Raw genomic sequence first — 19049 nt, forward strand, 5'->3', positions numbered from 1 at the left:
GAGGGTAGCTCTCCAGGAACAGGGTTGGGAGTGAAAACCTACAGGAGGGTAGCTCTCTCTGCATCCTGCCCCTTCTTTGCCCCAACAGTTACAGCCAGAATGAGGGTGAACATAAATATGCTGCTGTACAGTGCCTACCTTCACCCAAAACTGCCTTGTGTCCTTGCCTGCCCTTTTGCACCACCTCCGCCCACCTCCATTCCCTAATCTTGCCCTCAATGCCCTCTGGTACCCAGCCCTGCTCTGTGCTAAGAGCTTTAGCTTGCTAGAGTCAGGATTTTCACTGGATAAGGGTTTGATAACCCCGTCCAGAGAGGTCAAACGCAGGTTAATCAGTTAATAGGAGCTGATCTATAGCATATTTAATCACAGATCTCGGTAAGCATGCATACTGTCTGTCCTACGTTTGTTTAATTGAGTTAACCCCCAGCAGCTGATTAACTGCTCTCATAGCCTTATTTATTCAGGTTGGATCACCTTTTGATAACATCCATGCTCACGTACACAGTTGGGTTAAGCTGCATTAGCAATTAATATCACCCGTTAAAGCTCTCTCTCTCTCTTTCCTTCTCCCTTTCCTTCTCTCTCTCTCTCTCTTTCCTTCTCCCTTTCCTTCTCTCTCTCTCTCTCTCTCTCTCTCTCTCTCTCTCTCTCTCTCTCTCTCTCTCTCTCTCTCTCTCTCTCTCTTTCCTTCTCCCTTTCCTTCTCTCTCTCTCTCTCTCTCTCTTTCCTTCTCCCTTTCCTTCTCTCTCTCTCTCTCTCTCTCTCGCTCCCTATTTCTCCCTTTCCTTCTCTCTCTCTCTCTCTCTCGCTCCCTATTTCTCCCTTTCCTTCTCTCTCTCTCTCTCGCTCCCTATTTCTCTCTTTCCTTCTCTCGCTCTCTTTCCTTCTCTCTCTCTCTTTCTCCCTTTCCTTCTCTCTCTCTCTCTCTCTCTCTCTCGCTCCCTCTTTCTCTCTTTCCCTCTCTCTCTCTTTTTCCTTCTCTCTCTCTCGCTCCCTATTTCTCTCTTTCCTTCTCTCACTCTCTTTCCTTCTCTCTCTCTCTTTCTCCCTTTCCTTCTCTCTCTCTCTCTCTCTCTCTCGCTCCCTCTTTCTCTCTTTCCTTCTCTCTCTCTCTTTCCTTCTCTCTCTCTTTTTCCTTCTCTCTCTTTCATTCTCTCTCTCTCTTTCCTTCTCTCGCTCCCTCTTTCTCTCTTTCCTTCTCTTTCTCTCTTTCCTTCTCTCTCTCTCTTTCCTTCTCTCTCTCTTTTTCCTTCTCTCTCTTTCATTCTCTCTCTCTCTTTCCTTCTCTCTCTCTCTCGCTCCCTCTTTCTCTCTTTCCTTCTCTCTCTCTCTTTCCTTCTCTCTCTTTTTCCTTCTCTCTCTTTCCTTCTCTCTCTCTCTTTCCTTCTCTCTCTTTTTCCTTCTCTCTCTTTCATTCTCTCTCTCTTTCCTTCTAATAATATATATATATATATATATATATATCTTGTTATATCTTGTTATTCTCTCTCTCCCTCTCTCTCTCCCTCTAGCTCTCGCTTTCTTTCTCTCTGTGTTCATCAGTGGAGGCTGCTGAGGGGAGGATGGCTCATAATAATGGCTGGAAAGGAGCGAATGGAATGGCATCAAATGTATATGATTACCATTCCCTCAATTCCGCTCCAGCCATTACCGCGCGCCCGTCCTCCCCAATTAAGGTGCCACCAACCTCCTGAAGGTGTTCATACTGCTGTAACTGCAAGCTGCAGTAGAATAAATGTTCCCACAGTGTGAACAACACCTCTCAGGCCTTGTTTCATTTCAACAACCATCACTTCACATCTACAGCGCTAACTGAAATCCTTTTGGATGTGGCTGCCTGTTGTGGAGCTGTGTGTATGGTAATGAGAGGTAGCACTGAGATGCTAGTGTGACACGGAACCTCGGGCTGTGCTGTGACCATGTCACCACTCACTGTGTCCATGTCACCAACTCTCTTGAGGTGGTCCAGCTCATGCCCTAACCTTCCTCCTCACTGCAAGCCCACAAAACAAGGAGTGTGTGTGTGTGTGTGTGTGTGTGTGTGTGTGTGTGTGTGTGTGTGTGTGTGTGTGTGTGTGTGTGTGTGTGTGTGTGTGTGTGTGTGTGTGTGTGTGTGTGTGTGTGTGTGTGTGTGTGTGTGTGTGTGTGTGTGTGTGTGTGTGTGTGTGTGTGTGTAGAATCTTACTGATTCTACAGGAGTGAACTCAGTTGTGTTTAGATCATTTTTCAGTAAGTCAGACAATAGTTCCCAGTCCTATGTGCTGGTGCACGTGACCTTTCTAAAGACCTCTCTCTTTCTCTCCTTGTTCCAGACAGACGTGATGCACCAGAGTGTATTTGAGCTGATCCACACTGAGGACCAGCAGGAGTTTAGGAGGAACCTCCACTGGGCTCTCAACCCCCCGGGCGTGCCCCAGCAGGGGGAGTCACCCCCAGGTCAGTCGTACGCTGCGTCTCACTGTCTATTCCTGGCCGACCCATTTTCACGAATCTGTCCAAAGCCACTGTGAGCCTTTCACATTACTAAACTAAACTAAACTAAAAAGAAACATCCTCTCACTGTCATCTGCGTTTATTTTCAGCAAACTTAACATGTGTACTGTAAATATTTGTATGAACATAACAAGATTCAGCAACTGAGACATAAACTGACATGTGACTAACAGAAATTGAATAATGTGTTCCTGAACAAAGGCGGGGATGGGGTCAAAATCAAAAGTAACAGTAACAGTCAGTATCTGGTGTGGCCACCAGCTGCATTAAGTACTGCAGTGCATCTCCTCCTCATGGACTGCACCAGATTTGCCAGTTCTTGGTGTGAGACGCTACCCCACTCTTCCACCAAGGCACCTGCAAGTTCCCCGGACATTTCTGGGGGGAATGGCCCTAGCCCTCACCCTCCGATCCAACAAGTCCCAGACGTACTTAATGGGATTGAGATCTGGGCTCTTCGCTGGCCATGGCAGAACACTGACATTCCTGTCTTGAAGGAAATCACGCACAGATCGAGCAGTATGGCTGGTGGCATTGTCATGCTAGAGGATCATGTCAGGATGAGCCTGCAGGAAGGGTACCACATGAGGGAGGAGGATGTCTTCCCTGTAACGCACAGCGTTGAGATTGTCTGCAATGACAACAAGCTCAGTCCGATGATGCTGTGACACATCGCCCCAGACCATGACGGACCCTACACCTCCAAATCGATCCCGCTCCAGAGTACAGGCCCCGGTGTAACGCTCATTCCTTTGACGATAAACGCGAATCCGACCGTCACCCCTGGTGAGACAAAACCGCAACTCGTCAGTGAAGAGCACTTTTTACCAGTCCTGTCTGGTCCAGTGACGGTGGGTTTGTGCCCCTAGGTGACGTTGTTAATGGTGATGTCTGGTTAGGACCTGCCTTACAACAGGCCTACAAGCCCTCAGTTCATCTCAGCCTATTGCGGACAGTCTGAGCACTGAGGGAGGAATTGTGAGTTCCTGGTGTAACTCGGGCAGTTGTTGTTCCCATCCTGTACCTGTCCCACAGGTGTGATGTTTGGATGTACTGATCCTGTGCAGGTGTTGTTACACGTGGTCTGCCACTGCGAGGACGATCAGCTGTCCATCCTGTCTCCCTGTAGCGCTGCCTTAGGCGTCTCACAGTACGGACATTGCAATTTATTGCCCTGGCCACATCTGCAGTCCTCATGCCTCCTTGCAGCATGCCTAAGGCACGTTCACACAGATGAGCAGGGACCCTGGGCATCTTTCTTTTGGTGTTTTTCCGATTCAGTAAAAAGGGCTCGAGTGTCCTAAGTTTTCATACCTGTGACCTTAATTGCCTACCGTCTGTAAGCTGTTAGTGTCTGAACAACCGTTCCACAGGTACATGTTCATTCATTGTTTGTGTTTAATTGAACAAGCATGGGAAAAGGGTGTTTAAACCCTTTACAATGAAGATCCTTTAAAAGTTATTTTGGATTTTTACGAATGATCTTTGAAAGACAGGGTCCTGAACAAGGGACGTTTCTTTTTTTTGTTGCTGAGTTTAGCTAGCGATATATGTTTGATGCTTTGTTGCAAATGTACAGATGGCAATACATACAGTATATATGCCATACTGAAATTGAACTTGTGGAAGGGGCTGAGGTGAACTACTAGCGGAACAAAAACAAAAGATAAAAAAGAAACTGCTTTGTTTCAATGTGGTAGTTAGTTGTAGTGACGTCGTTGTTTCACCTTAAAGTGACACATACAGTGACAGCATACACCACACTGGTTGACGTTTACTACTAGCAGAACAAACAAAAAAACATGAAAACATGACCAAACGAAGAACTGCAACGAGTCAGCCTGAAGTCACTCAGACCCAATGGGTTAGTCACTCAGACCCAATGACCCCAATTTCCCCAGCTGAGCTATGTAGAGAGAGGGAAGGAGATGAGAGAGAGGAGGAGGGGGAGAGAAAAGAGCATGTAGAGAGAGAGAGAGTGAGAGAGAGAGAAAAGAGCATGTAGAGAGAGAGAGAGAGAGAGAGAGAGAGAGAGAGAGAGAGAGAGAGAGAGAGAGAGAGAGAGAGAGAGAGAGAGAGAGAGGGGAGGAGGAGAGGGAGAGAAAAAGAGCATGTAGAGAGAGAGAGAGAGAGAGAGAGAGAGAGAGAGAGAGAGAGAGAGAGAGAGAGAGAGAGAGAGAGAGAGAGAGAGAGAGAGAGAGAGAGAGAGAGAGAGAGAGCATGTAGAGAGAGAGAGAGAGAGAGAGAGAGAGAGAGAGAGAGAGCATGTAGAGAGAGAGAGAGAGAGCATGTAGAGAGGGAGGTGATCTTTATCAGGCTCTCCATGACTTGCAGGGTAAATGTTAGAACACACACAGCCGTCGGTTTTAATTAGGCAGGGGGTTAGAGCTAGCTACCGTAGCGTTATCGTGGTACTTTAGAACAGGGACGGAATGGAGAAGAGGGAGGAACAGACTGGAGCTACACACCCACACACACACACACATAAGTGCACGCACACACATGAACATACACACACTCACCAAACATAATGTAGGAGCATCTGGACCCTGTTAAACTCTGTTCAACAGCCATTTTAATAGACCACAAATGAAGTAGGCATTGAATATAGTGATTTGACTTGGTCCTTGACCTGTTTCTATTCCTCAGATGGAAAGCCAGTCCCCAGCTCATCCCTGGTGACCTATAACCCCGATCAGCTGCCTCCAGAGAACTCCTCCTTCCTGGAGAGGAACTTCGTCTGTCGCTTCCGCTGTCTCCTCGACAATTCCTCTGGCTTCCTGGTTCGTAACCAATCATATTCCTCCTCTCTTAACCTCATCTGCACAGGAGTACTGGAGACTGACATGTCTCCTTTTAGGAATATTATTCTTGCAATGATGTTTGAGCTCATGTTCGAGATTTGCCCTCCATTGAAGACAGCCATTGTTGGACTTATGGTCTGTGTATGTGTGGATATAAGGGAGAAGGCGTGTAAGTGTCTGTGTGTACGAGCGTCCTTACTTCCATGTGTACTGCATTCTTGCGTGCGTGCGTACGTCTACAAGTGTGTGTGTGTGTCAGATCACACCTCGAGACATCAGCTTTATTAGAAGAGAGTGTTCCTGTGACTGTGTCCCATGACTGTACTGAGGGAGGCTGAGCCGTACAAGAACAAAGGCCTGGGAATACCCAGACACTTCTAGTCTGGCCCCTGGCGTGGGGTGTCCCGACTCCCACCAGAGAGCCCCAGAGGCAGGCACTTTACAGTGCTACTGTACCACCTCCCCCCTTATCCCAGAGCTACCCTCCATTACTGACCCCTGAACTACTGAATCACCCATACCCCCCTATGCCCCCCGACAGATCCTCCCTCAGCAGATCTCTGAGCATTCTACTTTCCAGGGCTACCTCCCCCATTTAGACCCCTACCTCCCACTTCCTCTGCCTCCCCCACTCCTTCCTGGCCCTACCTCCCCCTTTCTCCACTTCTCCGTCAGAAGCACAACACTCTAAGGCCAAAGGAGACTTTTTCTCCCAGCTACAGTAGCTAGAGAGGCTATTAGCCTGGTCAGCGTGGTGTCGTACCACTTCAGACCACGGCGGGATCAGAAGCCACTACCCTCCCTCAGTAATCCGTCTTAAAGAGCCACAGGGTCGTGGGGAAAAGGGCTTAAATCTGCCTTCCAGAGGAAGAGAGCACCCAGAGAGGAATTTGCTTAGTCAGAGTAGCTCGAGGACTCCCAAAGGGCTCAATCTTCTCCTCAGACTAAGGTTGTGCTGGATACCACAGAGACAGAGAGAGAGAGAGAAGAGGACAGAGCCAGAGCACATTGACTGGGCTAGAACACAGTAACATAGAAGTAAATGTATTGCTGTAGGGGCCTACAGTATAGTCCACGTGCAGTTAGTATAGTACAGTCAGAGAGCTGTGAGGGATATCAGCCTGTGCTTGCTGTTAAATCTGCATTGCAGAGCTCATGGTGCTGGTGTGGGTGTGTCATAGTGGGCCCTCCTGCCTGGTGAACAGAAGGGGGAAGCCCCCTCCTCTCCTGCGCTCTTCCTAGACTCTACGTCTCACCAGTACAGAACGTGACCAGAGTAGTGGGGGCTGGTGGTAGGGGAAGGGAAGAGGAGAGTAAGATCGGGGTATTTCCCAACTCTGTGGAGGTCATTTGCGTGAGAGGTAAGCCAAGGGTCTGCCTCGGTCTAATTTCCATAGCATTGTTTTGGTAATCCTATTGCTATTTGAGGGTAGATTCTTGACATCATTGCACCTCACCTTATGCCCAGCAGGACCAATTAACAAGATGTTTTATTTTTTTATTTCACCTTTATTTAACCAGGTAGGCTAGTTGAGAACAAGTTCTCATTTACAACTGCGACCTGGCCAAGATAAAGCAAAGCAGTTCGACACATACAACAACACAGAGTTACACATGGAATAAACAAACATACAGTCAATAATACAGTAGAAAAAGTCTATATACATTGTGTGCCAATAAGGTAAGGGAGTCAATAATAGGCCATGGTGGCGATGTAATTACAATATAGCAAACACTGGAGTGATAGATGTGCAGAAGATGAATGTGCAAGTAGAGATACTAGGGTGCAAAGGAGCAAGAGAAGTAAATAAATACAGAATGGGGATGAGGTAGTTGGATGGGCTAATTACAGACAGGCTATGTACAGGTACAGTGATCTGTGAGCTGCTCTGACAGCTGGTGCTTAAAGTTAGTGAGGGAGATATGATTTTTGCAGTTTGTTCCAGTCATTGGCAGCAGAGAACTGGAAGGAAAGGCGGCCAAAAGAGGAATTGGCTTTGGAGGTGACCAGTGAAATATACCTGCTGGAGCGCGTGCTATGGGTGGGTGCTGCTATGGTGACCAGTGAGCTGAGATAAGGTGGGGCTTTACCTAGCAGAGACTTGTCGATGACCTGGAGCCAGTGGGTTTGGCAACATGTATGAATCCTTCAGGGCCAGCCAACCAGAGCATACAGGTTGCAGTGGTGGGTAGTATATGGTGACAAAATGGATGACACTGTGATAGACTGCATCCAATTTGTTGAGTAGAGTGTTGGAGGCTATTTTGTAAATGACATCGCCGAAGTCGAGGATCGGTAGGATGGTCAGTTTTACGAGGGTATGTTTGGCAGCATGAGTGAAGGATGCTTTGTTGCAAAATAGGAAGCCGATTCCAGATTTAATTTTGGATTGGAGATGCTTAATTCTAGCTCTTGATTCTAGCCATCCCGGATCCGGGATCGTGTATACAGCCTCAAGCTCATTAAGATAACGCAACGTTAACTATTTAGCCTAGCATTCAGCATGCAACATTTTCACAAAAACAAGAAAAGCATTCAAATAAAATCATTTACCTTTGAAGAACTTCAGATGTTTTCAATGAGGAGACTCAGTTAGATAGCAAATGTTCAGTTTTTACAAAAAGATTATTTGTGTAGGACAAATCGCTCCGTTTTGTTCATCACGTTTGGCTACGAAAAAAACCTGTATCCAGGAGTGTAATTCTCTAGGCAAGCTCATTAGCATAACGCAATGTTAACTATTCATGAAAATCGCAAATGAAATGAAATAAATATATTAGCTCTCAAGCTTAGCCTTTTGTTAACAACACTGTCATCTCAGATTTTCAAAATATGCTTTTGAACCATAGCTAAACAAGCATTTGTGTAACAGTATTGATAGCCTAGCATAGGATTAAGCCTGGCATTCAGCATGCAACATTTTCACAAAAACAAGAAAAGCGTTCAAATAAAATAATTTACCTTTGAAGAACTTCAGATGTTTTCAATGAGGAGACTCTGTTAGATAGCAAATGTTCAGTTTTTACAAAAATATTATTTGTGTAGACAAATCGCTCCGTTTTCTTCATCACGTTTGGGTAAGAAAAAAATGAAAATTAAGTCATTAAAACGCAAACTTTTTTTGTTAACAAATTAACTCCATAATATCGACAGAAACATGGCAAACGTTGTTTAGAATCAATCCTCAAGGTGTTTTTCACATATCTATTCGATGATAAGTCATTCGTGGCAGTTTAGTTTCTCCTCTGAAGAAATGGAACGCGCATGGACCTGGAGATTACACAATAATTTTGACGCAGGACACCGGGCGGACACCTGGTAAATGTAGTCTCTTATGGTCAATCTTCCAATTATATGCCTACAAATACGTCACAATGCTGCAGACACCTTGGGGAAATGACAGAAAGGGCAGGCTCATTCCTGGCGCATTCACAGCCATATAAGGAGACATTGGAACACAGCACCTTCAGAATCTGGGGCATTTCCTGTATGAAACTTCATCTTGGTTTCACCTGTAGCATTAGTTCTGGGGCACTCACAGATAATATCTTTGCAGTTTTGGAAACGTCAGAGTTTTTCTTTCCAAAGTTGTCAATGACATGCATAGTCGAGCATCTTTTCGTGACAAAATATCTTGTTTAAAACGGGAATGTTTTTTATCCAAAAATTAAGAGCGCCCCCTATCTCGAAGAAGTTAATGTGATTCTGGAAGGAGAGTTTACAGTCTAACCAGACACCTACAGTGGGAAGAACAAGTATTTGAAACACTGCCGATTTTGCAGGTTCTCCTACTTAAAGCATGTAGAGGTCTGTAAATTTTATCATAGGTACACTTCAACTGTGAGAGACGGAATCTCAAACAAAAATCCAGAAAATCACATTGTATAATTTTTAAGTAATTAATTTGCATTTTATTTCATGACATAAGTATTTGATCACCTACCAACTAGTAAGAATTCTGGCTCTCACAGTCCTGTTAGTTTTTCTTTAAGAAGCCCTCCTGTTCTCCACTCATTACTTGTATTAACTGCACCTGTTTGAACTCGTTACCTGTATACAAGACACCTGTCCACACACTCAATCAAACAGACTCCAACCTCTCCACAATGGCCATGACCAGAGAGGGTGTAAGGACATCAGGGATAAAATTGTAGACCTACACAAGACTGGGATGGGCTACAGGACAATAGGCAAGCAGCTTGGTGAGAAGGCAACAACAACTATTGGCGCAATTATTAGAAAATGGAAGAAGTTCAAGATGACGGTCAATCACCCTCGGTCTGGGGCTCCATGCATGATCTCACCTCGTGGGGCATCAATGATCATGAGGAAGGTGAGCGATCAGCCCAGAACTAAACGGCAGGACCTGGTCAATGACCTGAAGAGAGCTGGGACCACAGACTCAAAGAAAACCATTAGTAACACACTACGCCGTCATGGATTAAAATCCTGCAGCGCACGCAAGGTCCCCCTGCTCAAGCCAGCGCATGTCCAGGCCCGTCTGAAGTTTGCCAATGACCATCTGGATGATCCAGAGAAGGAATGGGAGAAGGTCATGTGGTCTTATGAGACAAAAATAGAGCTTTTTGGTCTAAACTCCACTCGCCGTGTTTGGAGTAAGAAGAAGGATGAGTACAACCCCAAGAACACCATCCCAACTGTGAAGCATGGAGGTGGAACATCATTCTTTCGGGATGCTTTTCTGCAAAGGGGACAGGACGACTGCACCGTATTGAGGGGAGGATGGATGGGGCCATGTATCGCGAGATCTTGGCCAACAACCTCCTTCCCTCAGTAAGAGCATTGAAGATGGGTCGTGGCTGGTTCTTCCTGCATGACAACGACCCGAAACACACAGCCAAGGCAACTAAGGAGTGGCTCCGTAAGAAGCATCTCAAGGTCCTGGAGTGGCCTAGCCAGTCTCCAGACCTGAACCCAATAGAAAATCTTTGGAGGGAGCTGAAAGTCTGTATTGCCCAGCGACAGCCCCAAAACCTGAAGGATCTGGAGAAGGTCTGTATGGAGGAGTGGGCCAAAATCCCTGCTGCAGTGTGTGCAAACCTGGTCAAGAACTACAGGAAACGTATGATCTCTGTAATTGCAAACAAAGGTTTCTGTACCAAATATTAAGTTCTGCTTTTCTGATGTATCAAATACTTATGTCATGCAATAAAATGCAAATTAATTACTTAAAAATCATGCAATGTGATTTTCTGGATTTTTAGATTCTGTCTCACAGTTGAAGTGTACCTATGATTTAAAAAATGACAGACCTCTACATGCTTTGTAAGTAGGAAACACTGCCGATTTTGCAGGTTATCAAATACTTGATCTCCCCACTGTAGGTATTTGTAGTTGTCCATTCTAAGTCAGAACCGTCCAGAGTAGTGATGCTGGACGGGTGGGCAGGTGCGGGCAGCGATCGGTTGAAGAGCATGCATTTAGTTTTACTTGCAGTTGGAGGACACGGAAGGAGAGTTGTATGGCATTGAAGCTCACCTGGAGGTTAGTTAACACAGTGTCCAAAGAAGGGCCAGAAGTGTACATAATGGTGTCGTCTATGTAGAGGTGGATCAGAGAATCACCAGCAGCAAGAGCGACATCATTGATGTATACAGAGAAGAGAGTGGGCCCGAGAGTTGAAACCTGTGGCACCCCCATAGAGACTGCCAGAGGTCCGGACAACAGGCCCTCCAATTTGACACACGGAACTCTATCAGAGAAGTAGTTGGGGAACCAGGCGAGGCAGTCATTTGAGAAACCAAGGCTGTTGAGTCTGCCGATAAGGATGTGGTGATTGACAGAGTGAAAAGCTTTGGCCAGGTCGATGTATACAGCTGCACAGTAATGTCTCCTATCGATGGCAGTTATGATATGCACCCATGACCAGCTCTGAAACCAGATTACATAGCGGAGAAGGTACACTGTGATTCGAAATGGTCGGTAATCTGTTTGTTAACTTGGCTTTCGAAAACCTTAAAAAAGCAGGGTAGGATAGATATAGGTCTGTAGCAGTTTGGGTGTAGAGTGTCTCCCCCTTTGAAGAGGGGGATGACCGTGGCAGCTTTCCAATCTTTGGGAATCTCAGACGATACGAAATAGAGGTTGAACAGGCTAGTAATTGGGGTTGCAACAATTTCGGCAGATCATTTTAGAAAGAGAGGGTCCAGATTGTCTAGCCCGGCTGATTTGTAGGGGTCCAGATTTTGCAGCTCTTTCAGAACATCAGCTATCTGGATTTGGATGAAGCAGAAATGGGGGAGGCTTTGGCGAGTTGCTGTGCAGGGCTGTTAACCGGGGCCAGCCGTAGAAAAATGCTTATTGAAATTCTCAATTATAGTGGATTTATCGGTGGTGACAGTGTTTCCTAGCCTCAGTGCAGTGGGCAGCTGGGAGGAAGTGCTCTTGGGAGGAGAGAGCCATAAGACCCACCACACCATACTGACCTCGCATGAGAGGATACATGCCGAGAGGAGAGGAGGAGGAGGAGGAGAAGTTCGGAAAAAGGAGAGCAGAGGAGGGGTGGAGAGAGTTAGGGAGAGGTTAGTTGAAATGAGGAGAAGGGAGGACGAGGCCCAACTTAAACTCATCAATCAGAAGAAAGAAATGAATTCCACCATTTACCTCTCTCATAAACTTTGTGTACTATTTTTATCTCATCTTTGAATTGTTGACGTAATCACTCCAGAGGACTCAGAGCGGAGGACAAAGTATCCGGTTACATTACAGTACCTTGGTGTGTTTTATCCCTTCCTTGCATGTTCTCTAATCTTCCATCACCCTATTCCCTATATAGTGCACAACTTTTGACCAGAGCCGTATAAACCCTTGTCAAAATCAGTGTGCTAAATTGGGAATAGGGTGCCATTTAGGACACAGTCCAAGTCTCATCTGGTGTCATCAATTTCCATCCTAAACATCATTCTCCTATTATATGATGGTTATTACATACAGCATGGTGCATTGTATCTGACTCTCGTAGGAGAATAATGAACAAGTTAATTGAATCGTTTTACTTTTCCTCATTTCGCTGAAGTACGGGGAACTCTAATGACATTTTCCCTCGAGCATTCAACTGTTAAATAAAGTCAAAGAGATGCGTGTCCGTCAATGCTAATGTTTCATTTGTTCCATTCTTGTTTTCATACGGGACAATATTCAACATGACATTGTTGATTATGGTAATGCCTATTGTCTAGATCCTTGCACGGCTTTTGTTGCTGTTAGAATCCATCAACTAGTAGGCCATGAAATCTTAAGAGGCTTCCGTTTGGCTCAGGAAAAAAAGCTATTTCTTCCTGTGAGAATGTCTTGTGTCGACATTCAGTCATGTGCAATGTTATCTGAATAAAGATTGCACTGGAGACTGACTTTGAGCAGGAGACACAGCCCCGTCAATATTCCAGTAGGAGATTCAAGCTGTCACACAAATGAAGCTCAAAGAATTCTGCTTTTGCTGGTTTGACAGTTGCATGTCCCAGTGAATTGGCACACATACAGTAGTTTCATTAGTTCATCCTGGTCGTCTGTACTGTAGTCTCTCTTTGACGCACTGTTAGCTGACCAGCGTATGCAATATTTGTTTCTGGTTCCATGATCATTTGTAACCTAGTGTAGCAAGTCCAGACCTTCATTAAATAAACAAAAAGGTATGTTCCCCAACCAGAACCAAATCTTGTGTGCTGGCCATGTAAACAAGAGACTAGGTCATTTGTACTGCTCTAGTAGCGTTCTATTCAACTACAGCCCTTCACTACATAAACAGAAGGTCCAGTAAGTTCCTAACCTGAATGTCCAGTATGTTCCTAACCTGAAGGTCCAGTATGTTCCTAACCTGAAGGTCCAGTATGTTCCAAACCTGAAGGTCCAGTATGTTCCAAACCTGAAGGTCCAGTATGTTCCAAACCTGAAGGTCCAGTAAGTTCCAAACCTGAAGGTCCAGTATGTTCCAAACCTGAAGGTCCAGTATGTTCCAAACCTGAAGGTCCAGTATGTTCCAAACCTGAAGGTCCAGTATGTTCCAAACCTGAAGGTCCAGTATGTTCCAAACCTGAAGGTCCAGTATGTTCCAAACCTGAAGGTCCAGTATGTTCCAAACCTGAAGATCCAGTATGTTCCAAACCTGAAGGTCCAGTATGTTCCAAACCTGAAGGTCCAGTATGTTCCAAAGCTGAAGGTCCAGTATGTTCCAAACCTGAAGGTCCAGTATGTTCCAAACCTGAAGGTCCAGTATGTTCCTAACCTGAAGGTCCAGTATGTTCCTAACCTGAAGGTCCAGTATGTTCCTAACCTGAAGATCCAGTATGTTCCTAACCTAAAGCTTAAGCAGAAATCCACAGGACAGGCGTGAACTCAAAAATACCATCCTAGTGCACCTAGTGCACCTCAACTCCTGGTATTTACCCAAAGCCAATTAGCTCTAAGTATTGATGTTTTAACAGGGACAGAAGAAGTTCCCTTTCATTAGATCCATGGCACTCATCACTGTCAGGAGAGGGACTGATGTGTTGCCGTGGAATCACACCACGGCGAAGGAACAGAACATAACATGCCTCTCGAAGTATCTTCTCCGATCCATCCTGTCCTGTCATGTCACGCAAAGAACTCAGAGCGAGCCTGACACTGACATGTCGTGCACGTCATATGTCGGTTACTTACTGTGAATGTAAATACGTATTTCTGCCCCTCCAGCGAACCGTGCGACCTGTGTGCTCTGCTGTTCTGTGTTGTTTCTCATCAAGGTGCACCACGCATCCACGTGATGGAGATGGATGGTTCTACTGTAGTGTAGTGTGTGTATGTGCGTGTGTGTGTGTTTAATGTAGTGCAATGTAATATAGTTCTACACTGTCCCTCTGGGGATCTGACAGACAGGGGAGGAGGAGGGTCTGAATATTTTAACAGTCCAAAAGCCACATGCAAAGGCTTCCCTGGCTTTTCTATTTAGCAATTTGATGAGCAGGGTTATGGCCTGCTAGGTGGGGATGACAGGGCATCTTGGATGTTTACAGTGTGATCGAAGGGCCCCCAGGCCTCCAGCCAGCCTAGCGAGAGTCAGAGAGACAGGCTCAAAGACAAGGCTCAGCCGTTAAGACTGGTCTCTCTCTCTCCATCTTCCTCTCGCTCTCTGTCTTTGTCACTCTCTTTCTTCTTTCCAGGGGTGACTGTTGTAAATAAGGCTTGATTGCGTGCGACAGGGAGAAAACGAAACAGGCACTGAGTGGAGTAGGGAGAAGACAGCACATGTGATATCATTTTCATTGTCACAGCGGCAGCAGAGGAATGTGTCATGCAGTTGAATGGGAGAGTCCTAGTCTCTCTCTAGTCTAGACTGCTGTGGTTGGCTAAGGGAGATCGTTTGAATCATTCACTCTCTCCTGACACTTCTCGGCTCTCATACAAATGAATAACATCCTCACTGTAGTATACAAACAGAGATATAGCAAACCTGACTGACACAGAGCTCTATTACATTTTTAAACGGTTCAGTTTTACAGGGGTATTGTTCATTCAACCTCTCACTAAAAGTGCAATGACTGTGAAACAAAAGCTATTCCTCTAACCTGAGTGTGTGGTTTCTCTCTCTGTCCGATTTGAGTATAAAAATCATTCCAACCTACTATTTACCATTTTATTATTTGTGTTTTATCCATCGATAAAGAGAACATGCTTAGGGTTTGCCATGTGTATCCTGCGTTGGAGATATTACAGTCATTTAGATCATCAGTTGAAGTCGGAAGTTTACATACACCTTAGGCAAATACATTTAAACTCAGTTTTTCACAATTCCTGACATTTAATCCAAGTAAAAATTCCCTCTCTTAGGTCAGTTAGGAACAACACTTTATTTTAAGAATGTGAAATGTCAGAATAATATTAGAGAGAATGATTTATTTCAGCTTTTATTTCTTTAATCACATTCCCAGTGGGTCAGAAGTTTACATGCACTCAATTAGTATTTGGTAGCATTTCCTTAAAATTGTTTAACTTGGGTCAAAAGTAACCTTCCACAAGCATCCCACAATAAATTGGGTGAATTTTGGCCCATTCCTACTGACAAAGCTGGTATAACTGAGTCAGGTTTCTGGGCCTCCTTGCTCGCACATGCTTTTTCAGTTTTGCCCATACATTTTCTATAAGATTGAGGTCAGGGCTTTGTGATGGCCACTCCAATACCTTGACTTTGTTTTGTAGGCCTCCTTGCTCGCACAAGCTTTTTTAGTTCTACCCACACATTTTCTATAGGATTGAGGTCCTTTTGTGATGGCCACTCCAATTACTTGACTTTGTTGTCCTTATGCCATTTTGCCACATCTTTGGAAGTATGCTTGGGGTCATTGTCTATTTGGAAGACCCATTTGCAACCAAGCTTTAACTTCCTGACTGATGTCTTGAGATGTTGCTTCAATATATCCACATCATTTTCCCAACTCATGATGCTGTCTATTTGGTGAAGTGCACCAGTCCCTCCTGCAGCAAAGCACCCCCACAACATGATGCTGCCACCCCCGTGAATTCACGGTTGGGATGGTATTCTTCGGCTTGCAAGTCTCCCCGTTTTTCCTCCAAACATAACGATGGGAATTATGGCCAAACAGTTATATTTTTGTTTCATCAGACCAGAGGACATTTCTCCAAAAAGTACGATCTTTGTCCCCATGTGCAGTTGCAAACTGTAGTCTGGCTTTTTTATGGCAGTTTTGGAGCAGTGGCTTCTTCCTTGCTGAGCTGCCTTTCAGGTTATGTTGATATAGGACTCGTTTTACAGTAAATATATATACTTTTGTACCTGTTTCCTCCAGCATCTTCACAAGGTCCTTTGCTGTTATTCTGGGATTGATTTGCACTTTTCGCACCAAAGTACGTTCAGTTCTAGGAGACAGAATACGTCTCCTTCCTGAGCAGTATGACGGCTGCATGGCCCCATGGTGTTTATACTTGCTTACTATTGTTTGTACAGATGAACTTGGTACTTTCAGGCGTTTGGAAATTGCTCCGAAGGATGGAGCAGACTTGTGGAGGTCTAGAATAAAATGTTACTCATGTACAAGTTGGATATATGATACAGAGGTCTTGGCTGATTTCTTTTGAGGTTCCCATAAATGTCAAGCAAAAAGGCACTGAGTTTGAAGGTAGGCCTTGAAATACATCCACAGGTACACCACCAATTGACTGAAATTATGTCAATTAGCCTATCAGAAGCTTCTAAAGCCATAACATTATTGTCTGGAATTTTCCAAGGCACAGTCAACTTAGTGTATGTAAACTTCTGAACCACTGGAATTGTGATAGTGAAATAATCTCTCTGTAAATAATTGTTAGAAAAATTACTTGTGTTATGCACAAAGTAGATGTCCAAACCGACTTGCCAAAACTATAGTTTGTTAACAAGAAAAACGAGTTTTAATGACTCCAACCTTAGTGTATGTTAACTTCCGATTTCAACTGTATCTCTCTCTCTAACTTCCCAAACTGTTAAAAAAATAAAGATTGGGTTACATTTAGTTATGTGTTCAAATTGTAAATATTTCTGTTTGCTATCTAAATCCTGTTAACTACATGACTATGATGCAATAAAGAAAATATGGAACATCAGAATTGCATTTCACGCTACATCACTTATGACATCACAAATCAGTTAGTTCTGGGAATTTAAGTACATGACAGCTGCTCATTCGCCTGTCATTCTGTGTTATTGAGCTAGCTTCAATACGTGTGAATTAGGTCCAAAATATCCAAAATGAATTCTTTGTATGTTGGTGACCTCCACCAAAATGTCACCGAGGCAGACCTAAACGAGATGTTTAGTGAGGCTGGACCAATCATTTCTGTTCGTGTATGTAGGGATCGGGATACACATCGTTCCCTCGGGTACGCCTACGTTAACTTTTATCAGCAAGACGATGCTGATCGTGCCCTGCTCATGTTCAGCAATGATATGCTCGAAGGAAGATATCTACGCGTCATGAGGTCTGATCCTGACTGTACCCTGAGGAAGAGTGGGGTGGGAAACATCTTCATCAAGAACCTGTGCAAGAAGTCTATAACAAACAAAAACCTGTACGAGACCTTCTCAGCATTTGGAGACATCTACTCTAGCAAGGTAGTTTGTGACGAGAATGGCCATTCCAAAGGTTATGGTTATATTCAGTACAAGACCCAGGAGGCTGCTGATAGAGCCATCGAGAAATTAAATGGCATGTTAATGGATAACGAAAAAGTGTTTCTCGAGCACTTTAAGTCACGCAAAGAGCGAGAGGAGGTGCTTGGAGCCAAGGCCAGAGAGTTCAACAACGTGTTTGTCAAGAACCTTGGCAGAGACACGAACGATGAGAAACAGATTGAGCTTTTTGGAAAATATGGACCAACCGTTAGTGTCAAGGTTATGAAAGATGATAACGGGAAGTCGAGTGGGTTCGGTTTTGTTTGCTTCGAGAGGCATGAGGATGCACAGAGAGCCGTGAACGAGATGAACAGGAAGGAGCTAAACGGGAGGCTGATATATGTAGGCCGCGCACAGAAGAAAGCCGAGCGCCAGACGTTGCTGAAACTCAAGTTTGGGCAGAAGAAGCCTGACCCCAAGGCCAAATACAGAGGTGTAAATCTCTTTGTAAAGAACCTGGATGATGCCTTTGATGATCACCGTTTAAGGAAGGAGTTTTCTGCATTCGGAACAATCATCAGCGCCAAGGTGATGACGGAGAACGGGCGCAGCAAAGGCTTTGGCTTTGTTTCCCTCTCCTCCCCCGAGGAGTCCACCAAGGCTGTGACGGAGATGAATGGCCGTATTGTGGGAACCAAGCCGCTTTACGTGGCCCTGGCTCAGAGCAAGGAACAGCGGCAACAATACCTGGCAGACCGGTACAAGCAGAGGATGGTCAGTGTCATGGCAGTGCCCAACCCCATCATCAACTCCTACCAGCCTCCTATTCCACAGGTAAATCCAAACAAGAGTCCATGCAGAAAATCATATATCCAACTTGGACATGAGTAATGAACATTTTATTGAGAAATGCTAACTTCGAATTCCATATAGCCTTTTACTCCAATGTGCACATTCCACAGGCCCAGTCCCATGCAGCTGCCTACTACTTCAGCAACCAACTGGCTCAGCTGAGTTCCAGCCCTGGCATGATGACCGTTGAGCGGATAGCAACACAGGCCTTGGGCCAGCGCCCACATCATCCTGCCAGTGCAGATGCAGCCACTGCCATGAGCAAGCCTCAGTACAAGTATATGTGATATAATTAAATGTGCCTTTAATAAATACATAAATACAGTACCATTAAGTGTACCAGCAATCAATATGCTCATCATTCATCTGAGTGTGAGCTGTATTGATGTCTAAGCAGTTTGATTGTTGATGTTTAGGTATTCCTATATGTGGAACATACAGCCAGCTTCTCATTCATGAACAAACGTGACTGAAGCAAGCTTGGTTGTGCTCGTGAATCATTTCTCATATTTTCTCCCTTTCAGGAATTCAACATTCGCAGCTGGCGATGGCTTACGCAATAACTCTGCTCCCCACGGCAGTCCATATTGAAGTCCAGGAGCCTCACCAAGCTAAAGCCGGACATAAATCTGTCCCAAACACTGGAGCTTGAAGCCAAGAGAGGAACAGGGTCCTTCAAACTTCCTTTACAGAAGAAGAAAGAAAAATTTAAACAAAATGATATTTTACAGTAAAGGCCCAGTGCAGTCAAAATTATGTTTCCTGTGTTTTGTGTCATATAACAGCTGATGAA

At 44.9% G+C, this 19049-nt stretch overlaps 2 protein-coding genes across 4 annotated transcripts in view; both read left to right on the plus strand.

Moving 5' to 3' along the window:
- LOC124011223 (aryl hydrocarbon receptor-like) overlaps positions 1 to 19049 on the plus strand; it is an 84285-nt gene that overhangs the window by 42224 nt on the left and 23012 nt on the right. For all 3 annotated transcript variants that reach the window (XM_046324365.1, XM_046324367.1, XM_046324368.1), the window contains 2 exons: positions 2316 to 2439; positions 5146 to 5279. In XM_046324365.1, coding sequence (XP_046180321.1) covers positions 2316 to 2439; positions 5146 to 5279 — 258 coding nt within the window. The remainder of the gene's footprint in view (positions 1 to 2315; positions 2440 to 5145; positions 5280 to 19049) is intronic.
- LOC124011224 (polyadenylate-binding protein 1A-like) lies at positions 13670 to 18913 on the plus strand. The gene is made up of 4 exons (XM_046324369.1): positions 13670 to 13686; positions 17041 to 18254; positions 18338 to 18533; positions 18781 to 18913. The coding sequence occupies exons 2-4, from the start codon at positions 17042 to 17044 to the stop codon at positions 18845 to 18847; spliced, it is 1476 nt and encodes a 491-aa protein (XP_046180325.1). The 5' UTR covers positions 13670 to 13686; position 17041; the 3' UTR covers positions 18848 to 18913.

Source organism: Oncorhynchus gorbuscha, linkage group LG23 (genome assembly GCF_021184085.1).
Source record: "Oncorhynchus gorbuscha isolate QuinsamMale2020 ecotype Even-year linkage group LG23, OgorEven_v1.0, whole genome shotgun sequence".
Taxonomy (NCBI): domain Eukaryota; kingdom Metazoa; phylum Chordata; class Actinopteri; order Salmoniformes; family Salmonidae; genus Oncorhynchus; species Oncorhynchus gorbuscha.